At 38.1% G+C, this 15,468-nt stretch overlaps 2 protein-coding genes across 6 annotated transcripts in view; one reads left to right on the top strand and one right to left on the bottom strand.

Annotated features, from left to right (window-relative positions):
• LOC107227447 (pheromone-binding protein-related protein 6) overlaps window positions 1-3,123 on the top strand; it is a 66,073-nt gene extending 62,950 nt beyond the window's left edge. For all 5 annotated transcript variants that reach the window (XM_046738689.1, XM_046738692.1, XM_046738682.1 and 2 more), the window contains one exon: window positions 2,291-3,123. In XM_046738689.1, the coding sequence (XP_046594645.1) occupies window positions 2,291-2,308 (18 nt within the window). In that variant the 3' untranslated portion in view covers window positions 2,309-3,123. The remainder of the gene's footprint in view (window positions 1-2,290) is intronic.
• An 8,647-nt stretch (window positions 3,124-11,770) lies between these two features.
• On the bottom strand, window positions 11,771-12,088 carry LOC124296608 (secreted RxLR effector protein 161-like). Its single transcript, XM_046746649.1, has one exon. The coding sequence runs from the start codon at window positions 12,086-12,088 to the stop codon at window positions 11,771-11,773; it is 318 nt and encodes a 105-aa protein (XP_046602605.1).
• Between the last annotated feature and the right edge of the window lie 3,380 nt (window positions 12,089-15,468).

The raw sequence follows: 15,468 nt of genomic DNA, 5'->3' as shown, positions 1-15,468 counted from the left end.
GACGCCACGAAACATATTATATATAATGTCATGAGCAAATTCGAAAAAGGGATCTTGATTTAGGAATCCCTATTACACCTAACGTGCAGCAATTACAAGGTTCCTTAAGAGCATCTAGATTACACTGGTCTGCAAAAGAAAACTTTTTATTATGTGTAATTATCATAAATTTGATGCTGTTGAATCTAAATATAATAATAAAAAGTATGGACCACGTTTACATTTCATGTAATATTTTTTTTAATAAAACGCTAATTTTGCTAACAAATTATAACCAAACACTAATGATAGCAACATTACTTGTAAAAAAATTGTAAAGTTAAAACGTTTAAACATTAAAATCGGCAGAAAATCTATCTACTAGTATAATTCTAAGTATTTTGCATTTTTCTTGCTTTTCGTACTGCGCGACATGAACTCACAACAAGAACTGCGCAGGGGCATGCATTGGTGTGAAAACAACGTTGAGTGATATGTTTTTTTCTTTTTCTATCAGTTCGAACTGGTTTTGAATATACAGATACTATTGAAATAAATTGAAGTAACGAAGAAATAAGTAATTAAATGCAAACACAAAACACGACAAATCCTGAATTTTTAACGATAAGAGAAAATATCACATCATGTAATATATACGTGACGGCAGAAAATGGAAAGCAGATGTAGATTCAGCACATTAACCTTCATTTGTTTCAGTTTTTCATTTTTTCAATGTTTCATATTGTCTTACTAAATATGAAGTATTTTACGGCGTTTCTTTACGTATGCATCACTCTCGGAGTAACAATTCACTTTTTTTGTTACAAAATACATACTTTTTGGAATATCATGGTTATACTAATAAATGAATACTTACATATGCGTAACTACTACTATATATACTGTGGCGAAAATACTTTTTCTACACCCTGTCCACAGACGGACGGCAAATGTCCGAATGTGTCCAGGGGCACAAACGGGACGATTTCTCGTGCACCGGCGATCAACGGCTCGCCGGCACGAAGCTTTTTCTCACCTGCCTCTTCCTGTTGAGCTCCAGGTCGGATTAGAATTTTCTTTCCTAGCTCCGAACCAAACTAGGATAGCTTACCTTGCTAGCTGCAATCGGTGGGCCCGAGGGCCGTGCGGTTAGGAATGGAGCACGGCTACCGAGCGAGGTTCTGGTGGATAATCTCAAGGGCGGCGGGCGCGAGGAGGAGCAGAAGGAATTAGATAAACTGAACGCCGGAAACGTTACGGTTATCAACTGGTTTATTACTTTTTTTTTACATGTTTGCTGCGAGCTCTGTAGGGGGGTCCGACCTTCGTTTCTTCCCTTGCTGGCGCACACTCATACTATTGTCCACACACTCGACTGTTCACCACTTCGAATTGGCCCGACTGGCTGTCTGACGTCACGGCCCGTCGGCAAAAGGCTCAGCGGTCGTCTCCCCCACCTCGGCCCCCTTGTCTTCGGGGGTTCGCGGACTCGGTCTTACTTTGTTTTCGCACCTTTGCGTTACAATTCTTACATATACATATACGAACATGTATATGCATTGTATACATACATTTGAAATTTTTTGACCTTAAAATATGAAGAAATATCTGATAGGTGGTAATTCACCTATTGCGTGGAATGTCGTATTACGTGAAATGGCTAATGTTCTGTTTCTGTATAAAACTTATATTTAGTTTTAATATCTAACTTGTGCACCAAGCACGTATTTGCAATATGAAATTTTCATTCCAAAATTTCAAAGACAGTGTATGTCTGGTCCATACTAGGAATTTTCAGATACAACTCGCCACTCAAGGTTAGCAGATTGAGATCCCTAGCTACATTCTCAAAACGGAGCAATTCAAAATGTAGTTTTACTTACGGACCTGCTAACGTTGAGTGGCGAATTTCGCCAAAACCTCTGGATGTATCGAAGATTTTCAGAAAGGATGCGCAAAGTTTTGGCATACAGTGTAGTCGTACACCTTGATAAATAATTAATGACAATTTGGTACACATACGTGTAATACGGTACAAAAAAATATTTCAGTTGACATAAGAGTAACTTGGTACACAAAAGGTGATTGATAAACTAATTTTAGCGCATACACAGTATACATTGAGTGAATTATGAATTTTAGGGTATCATTTCATTTGTACTTGGGATCAAGTTACTCGTGTACCAAAACTACGCAGGGTGTTAAATATATTTTTACAGCACGTTTCCTGTGTATAAAATGTGTGTAATAGGTATATCATAAGTGCAATATATGTATTCATTGGAATAAACTGTAATTTTTTTTGTTCTAGACATATTACCTTTTCTGAGATGGCATCGGTAAATTGAAGAGACTGCGCATGAAATGAAGTTCGCCGAATCCTATTGAGATTGATGTTTTAATATACATATAAAATTATTAAAAACTTATGATAAGAATGTTGTAACAAATTTGAAACTATTAATATGATCGATGTACTAAGTAGAACATTTTACAGGAGAGCACCTGATTTTATTTCTGTGTAAGGCCACTCAGCACTATGCATTGCAAACTTCGGATCTCCGAGTATTATGGAAGTCAGAGTAGTTTAAACAGTATAGAGTTTGCTCAGTAATAATTTTTGAAGCAAGTAACGTCTACGTAGAAAATAGAAAGAACTATTTTAGTGTTCTGTCACCCTTGTTCTCTACTGGTTACTGCCCCGTGTTACTGTGTAACTCGATGAGCAGATTTTTTGGACTTTATCGAGTAACCATACCCTAAGAGTCACATTTCTTGCCGCTTCAGCAGCCCAAGTGGGCTAAGTGTTCATCGTCAATTTTTCCTTCGCAGTGTTCGTCGGTAAGCAAAGACGTTGCTGTGGTGTCCGGTTGATAATATGAGATTCTCCATCTTTTCGGTACACATGAAAAAAAGGGCAGAACATACCCATGTAAAGATGGCGCGCAACTTTCGAAATTTTACAGTCATGTGGTACAAAATAATAACTCCTTAATTGACTCAATTGTTCCGTTATTACTATTGATGTCTCGTTTATTGTTTTCGAGAAAGATTAGTTAAAACTGAATATCCTTTTTTAGAAGTCGAATAGCGTCATATTTGTAAGTATAGGTTTAAAACTTCAAAATAAATTATAAAAAGATATTATGTTATAGAATGTGAAAATTGTAAATATTCCTTTTATTTTTATTTCTATAAATTTCGAGCAATAGCCGAAAAACATGTTATATATTCATTTATTCATCCATTCAATTACTCACTCACAAAGTACATAAATTATCGATCAACAGATGAAACAGATTAAAATTGTAGATATAAATCATCTTTCTTTCATTAAAATTGTTTCTCCAACTTTTCTTTATTTCTTTTTAAATATCCTCTTTTTCTTCATTCATTTCAAATAGTCTTTCACTTTAATTCATATTTGTTTCATTGAAGCTTTGTCGTTTTAATGTCTTGAATTATCTTGTTAACAATTATTCACTTATCTTTTAGTACCAGCAGAGCAGACGAATCGGTGTTATCAACGACGCTGACAGGTTGGTTGAAGCGTTTATACATATAATTATACTGTTGAAGATACCTCATACAGTTGATGTTTTATAAATCTCTGATTTGATTATGTGAAACGTAATATTGAGATGAGTAAATTATTTCATTTGTTATCGAAGTTGAATTCTTCAGGAATAAAAAGACAATAAAAGACACATATTAGGAAAAGTAATTTTACACGTAGTGCTACGAGGATGATTTTGCAGGGAGTTCATTTCCGAGAAGAAAGGTTAACATTTACGAAAGCGAATACCACGTAATGTACAAGTAGGATCGATATCAACGGAGTACTTCTTTCGGTTTGAGACGGGGATATTTAAATTTTTGCACATTGAAACTTGTATAGTCGAAGCTTCTTCATAGGCGAAGTTGCCTCGTAGTTTTGAATTGAACCTTTTTTATTAGTGTAAAGGATAGAGGTTGAGGTTTTCTTGAATAAAAAACTCTCGCGTTTGAGCCATCGAATTATGAATGTTTATTGGCTCTTGTGGGAAAAGCCTTGCGGCATAAAAACCCACGAAGTATGAACGTGTATTTGTGAACGTATAAAAGCATGTGTCGCACACGTGAATGTGTCGATTGTGTATATGAATGTGTATATGCCGGTTACAGCCCGTTTGGCTCATGCCACCGCGATCTCGAGTGCGTTTCGTATTGCGATTTTTGTTTTATTCGATTCGATCGAATTTCGTATGATTTGCGTTTGCCTTACTCCGAGGAGCGAACGTGTATGAGAGTATGATTGGTGTTGGTAGTACACCAAGAGCGCTCGGGCTCGTTGTATGATGAAAGGGTGCAAGACCCTTGGTATGCGTGTATGGGCACTCGGTCCCGTGTAGAATGAGAGACACTCGGGCCGTACTCATCTACCTTACTCCGTAGAGCGAACGTATACGAGAGTATATTTGGGCCTCTCGTCTTTTGGCCGTGGTACGAGAGAACGCACGGCGTCACTCACGATCGTCACTAGACGGACGACTTAACTGGACTGTTTTAAAAAATGCGTGATGCGCGCTCGCCTCCTCATCTACGCGAGATTTGGCATCCCTGCGGAGACGAATCGTTCGAGCGCGGCTCGCACGGAGATCGCAATGACACGGGCACAAAACGACGCTCAGGCACTGAACAAAACTTATATTTCGACGGAACGAATGATGTACCGATTTCTTATAATTGCTCAGCAATTTATACTAAAGAGGTAGATATATTTAGCAGCTTCAAAAAATCTAAAATTTATTTATTCCATAAAATGTTAGTGTAACATCTCAGGAATGTAAATTCCAAAGCCCATAAATAAATGTGAAGTCTTTCTAATATTAAAAGCTAATAGCCCGACGCATTAACAATAGCGCACCACCGCTATCTTTCATCGTATTGACAAGTAGGTATGTATCACGGGTATGTATATTAGTGGGATGATTTCGTGGTATCGAAATTGCCACGGGAACGGAAAAACAACATCGAAGTTGGGCAATATATGTTTTTAAGCTAGTATGTTTGGCCTTGCTTACGAGCATACTTCACATCGTTCAGTTGTTGGTAGCAACTGTCAGTGTAGCCGTGTGATTTCGTTTGCTCGAAACTCCATTTTAAAAACTGGTGTGACACATAGCTAAAAAAAATAATATACTGATATTGATGAAACTTGGTGTACATTTTTCTAACTTTATTATCTGAAATATGAACCTTAACATTTGTGAGATTAGTTGAAAAAAAGTATTATTTTATTGGAAAATAAGGCCATTTTTGTCAGAATAATTCAACACTCTTATTTCAAAGCGTAACATTTTATTAATTTTCAAGATTTCTCACTTTTTATAGATTAATATTCTGCATTTCAATGTTATTGAAAGAAAAATCTTTGTTTATTTAGTTTTAGATTAATCTAGCCAACACCATACGTCACGCCATCCTGATGACGTTCTCCGTAACCCGAATAGAAAACCGTACCATTGCTCCACCATTTTCAAAGATAAAATAAAAAAAATAAAATGTAATAGCCAAAAATAGCAATAAAAATTACCCAAAGGTTAAAAAACTTTGAAGAAATGTTCCCAGTCAAAAAAAGCATGAATATCAACGATTTTTTCCACATCTAAATATTTGGAAACAGTACGGAAAAATCAAACCAGCACTTTTCTTGGTCAAGTCATACCGAATTCGATATGATATTACGAGTTACGGGCCTATATTCGGCCAAATGGATGATTACTCCTGATTTCTCCATGATCGCTTGTAGTTGATATACGTATTTTGTTAGTCACCCGATCATGAATTTTAAGGATAATCGAAACAACTGAGAAGTATAGCTCGTTTCCCGACAGAACAGCGGCAAATTTGAACCCATGCCTTGACACAACAGATTATGATCCGATCAAACTGATAATTGTTCCTAATTGTTTCTTGATTGCTAAATCTTTCCTGGATTGCTCCTAAAGGCACTACTAGTTTTATTAATTACTCGTATTCTAGTTTTGAAAAGATTTAAAAAAAAAACTGAACATCTAATTCCTAGGTAGTGTCATGAAAATTTAAACAGCGCATTACGTAAAAGCGGATGGGAATTTATCAACTCCTAAAACTTCAATAAACTACTGCTTCGATGTTCCTAATTATTCACTTGTAATTTTAATAATTCCGTCACGACTGTTCAGAAGAGAGTCAAAAATGTGTTGGAGAAGCAGTCAATGGTGGTAGCTTGTTGTCTGTTAACCAGTACCGAACAGAGGAAAATGTTTTAGAGGTGAATCGATGCCAAATAATTGCTCCTCTACTCCTCTATCCATACTTTTGATTGCACCTCGGTGATTTTTCAGAGTACAGAAATATATGGTTGATATTTGCGTCCGAGTATTGATCACCGTACACCAGTGGCCGGCGAAGACGGCCAGAGTTGCAAGCGATCACACGAGACTGTGAAATTCTACGCCCGAACTGCGAACATTATTTTTTGACACTGTGGGTATAAAATTTGATTATATTGTCTACAGTAATGTAGTCCCCCTGTCCAAAGATCTTCGAAAAACCGACTTTTAACAACCCACTATGCGTCGCGGTGGAGTCCAGGGATGAAGCCCCTGGTAGGGGTGCAGGGGGCGAAGCCCTCGCCAGAGGGTCGAGTGGAGCTGAGCCTCTCTCAATGTAAAATGTATTAGTTCAAGTTTTTTTCATATCTTTTTTTATTTACTATACATATGTATTATGTATGTATAAAATGCGAACATTAATTATGAAACTGAAGAAATATGTGTAAAAAAGTTAATAAATAGTATTAATAATCAAAATACTATTCATATTGTACACAGAAACTCAATCACTTTTTACGCTCAGATGACGTTGTCTCGACCAATCGTCACGTATAACCTACGCAGTACTCACCGGTAAGATGTTCCGTTTTTCTGAGAAAGCATTCAGGTGGGGAGGGTGATAAGAAATCAAGATGCTATATTTGTGAAGTTTGTCACTTATCTTTTATACTATTGCGTTCAAAAAAACTATTTTTGATGTTTTTCATTTTACGCATACGTTGCACACGAAATTGTATTTACGTCTGTAAACCGAGGCGAAGAGTCGACTTTAACGCAGACATGTGTCAAAAAGTCTATTTGATTGAGCGACTATTAGTTGGCCGATAAATAATTTTTCCCACCAAACTCCTTAGTGTTCAGGTTTGATTTTCTTTATAACAAAAGAGTTCTTAATGGAAATGATTAGTTATAAATACATACGTAGAAAACGTAAGATTTGCCCTCGAATGTCAATGCGTCATTCATTATGTCGAAGTTACTTTGGTACACGATATTCTCTTTTGTGTAGCATAGTTGATCCATGTCAATCCTTTTTGTACCACAAGCTCAAAGAATACCATTCTATTTTTTAAAGCCAGTGCAAAAAAATTCACTATGACATTCGCGCAGGAGGAACCTCGGTCAGCTAGCTCAAACAAACGGCTCGAGGGTCGTGTGATCGTGACTGGTGCACGGCTACTGAACCAAGTCACGTTGATAATCTCAAGAATGAGCTTTAAGAGCGGATCAGGGGACGAAATAAAAGTGTGACCCGAAGGTATAATTGATGTTCAATAAAAAGAATTGTTTATTGTCTTGATCATTGGTTGATCAATCAAAATCCTATTTATTACTGCGTTCGCCCGCTCGCGTTCACTCACACACTTACACTGATTTGGCCCGCGGACTTGGTGACACATCTTTTGTATTGTAATGGGTCGAAATAAAATCGCTCGTTACACCTCTTACATCCACCACGTTTATTTCTCGTTTTCTTTAAACAGGTAACAACTGCACACACCAAATTCGCTTGCGTTTCATAACGCCATCGTACATACACATATACACACAGAATAACCTGATCTGAGAGAGCGTTACAAGTTCTGCGTGCGATTATGCGCAGCACTCGATCATCTCGCTGTTTGTTCAGGTGTACCAATCTTGAAAATTATACTCCCCAGGTACGGCCTTATACTCTCCAACATCTTTATTCTTGAGATGTTATGAACTGACTAACTACCTGTGATTCGGCAGAAGACAATTAAGGTTGCATGCATGCCCTCCTTACCCGCTATTCTCCTCACGTGTGGGGGTACACGGTCCCGATATTCTTTAAATCGCTCTTTACGTTACAACTTATTTGAATGTACATTGTCATTTTTGTGTTTTCTAAGTTGCAAAGTGATTGTTTGTTCGTAGTTTCCGCTTTGATGTACTTGGCGTAAGGTTTGTGCACCAGAAGTGCTTTTCGGAGATTTCACTACTTTTTGTATTGAGGATGAGGACTTACCGTTGACACTTTAGCGCGATTCTCCAATTACCGTGAACAACTAAACTATAATAAAATCATGTACGTTGGGCGCCTGACGCTTTAGCGTTCAATTTCAAACAACAATACGAATCAATACGAAACAATACAAAAAATAACTACAGAACCTGTTGTACGGATGGCTAGGCTCAGGTACTCAGACTATGGTGGCGTGACGATATTCAAGGCAGCTAACGATAATTAAATAATTAAAGAAATAAGGGATAAACTCAAGTCAGGGAAAATTAACAGGTCAATCAGTCGTATATTATCGATTAGGTTTACAGATTCAAGTCAGTCAAGTTAGATGGCAACGATAGCGGTAGTTAATAAATCAGACAATAATAGTTCACGGAAATTTCTACAGAATAGAATTAAGCGGTAGCTTTGAAACAAGAGACGATAGTTAACAGAGAAAACTGAGCATAGGTCGGAAGAAGCGATATAATGTAAGAATTTACTTAAAACTACACGTCAGTGGGCGACGTGATTTTACCCAATTGCCAAAGAATGACGCTACGCGAATTAATATTCTATGTTAGTTTAAAGCGAGAGTGAGAACTTTATTGCAAATCGATAGATGGCAAAAATGACAATAGTTCGGTAGATAATAACGAAAGAATAATACAGACGTTACCATAGATGTTAACTAATAAGAAAGATTGCAATTCATTAACAATTTACGAAATCGGTTGCTTAGACAAGAGAATAGCAAGGACTGTAAAGTACCAGAGACAATTTACGAGAGGGTTATTCGTAGACGATAGAATTAATGATTTACAATATTCAGGAATTCGTAAAATTACACAAAGAAATCATAAAATATAGCTTCCGAGAGAATACAAAATGATGACAGAGTGAGAAATTCAGAGAATGGTTTGTAATATAAATACACTAAATACCCCTTATTATATTAAAGTCAGAGATATCACGCAGAACTTAAATTAACAAAGCAATACGGTACTGCAAAAAAATACAAAGAATAGAATAGCAAGTAAAAACGATACAGAATTGCCAATAGCAATAGGAACAGTACGGTAGTATTTAGCGGCTAAATCTACGCTCGGGTATACTCCAAGGAACTCGATTTACGATACAATAGGCACAATATAAATAAAAGATCACAGGCACTATAAAGCATAAATAGAAATAATAATACACTTCTCGCAAAAATTAAGGGAACAACAAAATTTTCGAAATTTTTTGGTGATTTTCAACAGGCTGTATTTCAGTGAAAAATGGTCGTACAAGAAATAAAAAAACAAAACTTTTGAAGCTTGAAGACTCTAGTTTTTGAATTTTTTGGTTAAAAATTTTTCGAAGCACTATTAGCCATGCAGTCCTTGGATAAAGCACGAAGAAAAAATTTTCAAAATTTTTTACATTTTTTTTTTCGCTCTACGGGCATGGAAAAATTTTTCCGAGCTGAACCAATGCATAGGTCGCATAGCCTGTTTATTCAGCTTCAAGATGCTTTTTTTTAAACCTCGATACGACCATTTGTCTTCGAGATATCGAATTTTGAATGCCAAAGGATCCTTTTTCACTCAACTGCCGATATCTCCAGAACTACTGGTCGCCTAGCGAGCCGAAGGGCAGTTTCTTTTTCTGCAGAAAATTTCCTACAAAAATCTGTCATGGTTGATGTCAAAAAAAATTTTTTTCCACCTGTAGCGTTAACGTGAAAAAAGAGCAAAAAAATGCCATTTTGCCTTTTTTTGGATAATCGACTGTATCTTCGTCAACATTGAGGGGAAAGCTTAGGTTAGAAGAAAATTTTACAGCCTAATGTACCCCAAAGGTCCCCCTAAATCGGTAGATCGATCGGTTCAGCGGTTTTCCTGGACCGATTGTTTGAAATTTTGAAAAAATTGGGAGAACAAGGTTCCTTGAGAAACAAAAGCCTTGTTCCCTTAATTTTTTCAAAATCGGTCCAGGAAAACCGCTGAACCGATCGATCTACCGATTTAGAGGGACCTTCGGGGTACATTAGGCTGTAAAATTTTCTTCCAACCTAAGCTTTCCCCCCAATATTGACGAAGATACAGTCGATTATCCAAAAATTTCTTAAGAAACAAAAACCTTGTTCCCTCAATTTTTTCAAAATTTCAATCAATTGGTCCAGGAAAACCGCTGAATCGATTGATCTACCGATTTAGGGGGACCTTTGGGGTACATTAGGCTGTAAAATTTTCTTCTAACCTAAGCGTTCCCCCCAATATTGACGAAGATACAGTCGATTATCCAAAAAAAGGCAAAATGGCATTTCTTGCTCTTTTTTCACGTTAACGCTACAGGTGGAAAAAATTTTTTTTTGACATCAACCATGACAGATTTTTGTAGGAAATTTTCTGCAGAAAAAGAAATTGCCCTTCGGCTCGCTAGGCGACCAGTAGTTCTGGAGATATCGGCAGTTGAGTGAAAAAGGATCCTTTGGCATTCAAAATTCGATATCTCGAAGACAAATGGTCGTATCGAGGTTTAAAAAAAAGCATCTTGAAGCTGAATAAACAGGCTATGCGACCTATGCATTGGTTTAGCTCGGAAAAATTTTTCCATGCCCGTAGAGCGAAAAAAAAATGTAAAAAATTTTGAAAATTTTTTCTTCCTGCTTTATCCAAGGATTGCATGGCTAATAGTGCTTCGAAAAATTTTTAACCAAAAAATTCAAAAACTAGAGTCTTCAAGCTTCAAAAGCTTTGTTTTTTTATTTCTTGTACGACCATTTTTCACTGAAATACAGCCTCTTGAAAATCACCAAAAAATTTCGAAAATTTTGTTGTTCCCTTAATTTTTGCGAGAAGTGTACGATAAGCACTACTAGCACAGAAAATTAATGAGAAAGCGAAGCATGGATAGCCTAAGATACGATAGAAATTTACAGATAATCAGAGAAATTCACAAATACGAAAGAGTGTTGAGATTCGGATCAGTATTCTTATTAGGAATACTTGTGATGTAATTACAACCTGAGAACTAAAAGACGGGACACGCGGAGACACAGCTTTTATAACAACGCGTATTTTATTCAAGAGAGAGAGCAGAGTGGCCTACTGCCTAATACAAAATATAACTATACTCAATCTGGTTACAAGCCTTATAGTAAGTCGTTCTCAATATTCCAACATCCCCAATAGAACATATAATACTGTATTATTGTAACCCCATATGTTGATTACAAAAGTTTTGTTTGCTGCTAAACAATGGTTTCGTTAAGATATCGGCTGTCATTTTTTCAGTACCAATATGTTCTATCTTAATATATTTTTGAGAAACTTTTTGGCGAATAAAATGGTGTCAAACATCTGTATGCTTTGTTCTAGCATGATAACCATCCGTCTGTACTAGACCAATTGCACTTTTGTTATCACAATAAATTATAATTTTTTTTGGTTTGGCTATTTAGCCGTAGTTCTTCTTTGAATTACTTCAGCCATATCGCTTCTTGAGTCGCTGAACTGAGCGCCATATACTCTGCTTCCGTGGTAGATAACGCAACTGTAGCTTGTCTTTTACAATTCCATGATATTGCTCCACCTTGTAATATAAACACGTACCCGATGCAAGATCGTCTTTCGTCAATGTCGCTGGCCCAATCAGCGTCACAATACCCAATAACCTCTCCAATTTCTTCAGCTGAGAATTCCAATCTCATCTTGGATGTTCCTTTTAAATACCGGAAAGTCCTTTTAACTGTAGACCAATGAGTCTTTCCTGGATTGTCGTTAAACTTGCTCACCATGTTGATTACATAGACGAGATCTGGCCTTGTTCCTTGAGTTACGTATAGAATGCTTCCAATAGCTTCCTGATACGGTACTTGACTCGTTTCTTAGGCTTCGTCCTCATTCTTCGGTGTCATGTACTTTGTCAGTTTTTGGTTCTGATCGATTGGTGTAACTGCAGATTTGTAGTCAGCCATGTTAAACTTCTTCAAAATTTCCACGATGTATTTCTCTTGATCCAAGTAAATTTTTCCGTATCGACGATCACGTGTGATTCGCAGTCTCACACAATGATGCGCCTCTCCCATTTCTTTCATCTTGAAGCTTTTCTTCAACTTCTTCTTCAGCTTTTCTTTGCCAACTTGATCATTCGTGAAGATCAACATATCATCGACATATACTGCCAAAAGCAACATCTTTTTGTTCGATGTTTTATGATAGATACAAAGGTCTACTTTGGATCTCTGCATAGCAGGATTCTTTAAGTCTGCATCTAGTTTAATGTTTCACTGCCGGCTCGCTTGCTTCAAACCATATATGGCCTTGTTCAAGCGCTATATTTTATTTTCATTGTAGAATTCCTTGGGTGGTACCATGTATACTTCCTCGTGAAGATCTCCTTGCAAGAATGCGGTGACAGCATCCATTTGGTCAATTTCCAGGTCGAATCTCGCTGCCAGGCCATCAGATATCTAATTGAACTGTACCTGATGACACGTGAGAACGTTTCTTTATAGTCTATACCCCTTTGCTGAGCACATCCCTCAATCACTAGACGTGCCTTGTATTGAAGAATATTACCTTTGTCATCTGTCTTCGTCTTGAATATCCAATTGCTGTTAATAGGTTTTCTATTCGGCGGTAAGTCTATGAGTTCCCAAGTATCATTTTCGATCAACGACTGATACTCTTCTTGCATGGCCTATTCCAGGATTTTCCAGGACCGTTGTGACCACTCAAAGCTTCTTCTGCTATCGAAGGATCAGCTGCTTCACTTGTTTGTGCCAGGTATAGTACATAGTCATCCATTCGGGGAGGCTTTCGCTGTCGTCGTGATCTTCTCAAATCCCCACCGATATTGGGTGACGTTGTTTCGCTTGAAATTAAATCTCTTTCCATAACCTCTTTTGCCGTAGAGTCTTCTAGTGTTAACGTGTCTTCTTGAGGATCTTCTGTCGTCGATGCTGTGTCACAATTGGACTCAGACCGCACTTCATCTTCTTCGCTATTTTCACCGTCGTCTTCTGAGTCAGAATCTACAGAGTCCGAAGAATCGAAGTCAAGTGATACTGGAGTAAATTGATTTTCTTCAACGGATGTCGTCCCAGCTTTCTCTAAGTCCTCTATGAAGATGACATCTTGACTCTTATAGAGTTTGTTTGAATTTGGTCAAATTAATCGATAACCTTTAGTCTCTTCATAGCACCCGATACAAATCATTTCCTCTGATTTAGCATCCCATTTACGACGTTTTTGTTTCGGTATGTAAACCATAGCATTGCAACCAAAGACCCTCAAATGGCTCAAATCCGGCTTGTTCCCTGACCATACCTCTCCTGGAGTTTTTTATAAACACTTGAGTCCTCTACTTGGCGACCGATTGATCATATACACTGCTGACGAGACTGCTTCTGCCCAGAAATCAGTTGTTAGTCGAGGCTGCTCGAAGCATAATTCACGCAAAAGACATGGACGTGAAACTGTGGGCAGAAGCCGTCCACACAACCGTGTACGTAATTAATCGTACGGGCACAAGTAGTATTCAAGGAAAGACGCCCCTCGAGCTGTTGTTCGGTGAACCAGCAAAGAGACAAGAATACAAGGTTTTTGGCACCGAAGTCTGGACGCATATACCGAAGCAAAAGCGTACCCAGTGGAACGCAAAAGCCAAAAAAGGATTATTTGTCGGATACAATGACTGTTCTAAAGGATATCGCATCTGGTTTCCTTCTGAAGCAAAACTCGAGATCCTCCGCGATGTCAAGGTTTTGTCTGAAGGTCATCACGAAGAAAAGGAAGACAAAAACGTGGAAATTCATGTAGCGTTCCTTCAAGACAACGAGGAAACAAACGATGAAGAAGAGAAAGAACGACACGATCAGTCCGACGAGGACGAAAATCAGGATGAAGAACCTCCGGATCAACCTAACGAAGAGGTAGATCTACATCAGAACAGAGTCGAACAACCTGAACCACCAGCTCGCAGGTTGCGAGATCGAGGCTTTTAAACTAAATATCGAAGATTTTCTCATCGCGGAAAGTCAAGAGCCTACAACCTACGAGGAAGCAATCAAAAGTCCAGAACACGACGCTTGGAGAGACGCCATGGGTGCTGAAATGGAATCTCTGTACGAGAACAAAACTTGGCAGCTCGTGCAACCTCCTCCAAATGCAAAAATACTACCTAATCGTTGGGTATATCGTTATAAGCCAGATATAAGCAATCACACGGGACGATACAAGGCGAGACTAGTTGCAAAAGGTTTCTCGCGACGACAAGGAATAGATTACGAGGAAATTTTCAGCCCTGTGGTAAGATTTGCATCAATCCGAGCAATTTTGGCTATAGCCGCTACGAGAAAACGGAACATCAGCAATTCGACGTCAAGACCGCGTTCCTGAATGGGGATCTCACAGAGGAAATATTCATGGCACAGCCTGAGGGTTTTGAGGATGGCACAAAGAAAGTCTGTCGACTCAGAAAAGCTCTATACGGACTCAAACAGGCAGCAAGATGCTGGAATGAGAAATTCGTAAACTGTTTAAAAAAGTTTAATTTGATAGCAACGTCGGAAGACCCGTGCGTATTTTCTTCACATGACAATAACGAACCTTCGATTTTGGCCATTTATGTAGATGACGGTCTAATTGCTTCAACTAGTGAAAGTAAAATTACAAGTCTTTTACAGCATCTGGTGGCGAAGTTCCAAATAACAGTCTCACCATTGGGGGTGTTTCTGGGCATGGAAATAAAGCATCTCGACGACGCGAGGCTCGATCTTCATGAACCAAGCATCGTACGCCCACAAAATTCTCGAGCGGTTCCGTATGACCGAAGCAAATTCAGTATCCATCCCGGCTGATCAGCACACTGATTTTAGTCTCCAAGACTCGAGTTTGGACGAAGAAGACGCAAAGGTTCCCTACAAGGAAGCCGTGGGAAGTCTACTCTTCTTGGCAACGGTAACAAGAGCAGATATAGCTTATTCCGTCAACGCCGTAAGTCAATACGCCGTGTCTCCAAAAAGGGTTCATTGGAACGCGATAAAAAGAATTTTGAAATATGTTGAGGGTAAATCGACCCGTGGAATTTTGTTTTCTAGTCAATGTAAGAATTTAAGATTGAATGTTTATAGCGACGTGGATTTTGCTAGTGACAAGAAAACGAGAAAATCGA

This window comes from Neodiprion lecontei, chromosome 1 (genome assembly GCF_021901455.1).
Source record: "Neodiprion lecontei isolate iyNeoLeco1 chromosome 1, iyNeoLeco1.1, whole genome shotgun sequence".
Classification (NCBI taxonomy): domain Eukaryota; kingdom Metazoa; phylum Arthropoda; class Insecta; order Hymenoptera; family Diprionidae; genus Neodiprion; species Neodiprion lecontei.
Note: the sequence above shows the minus strand (reverse complement) of the source record. Positions and strands in the feature narration are given on the sequence as shown.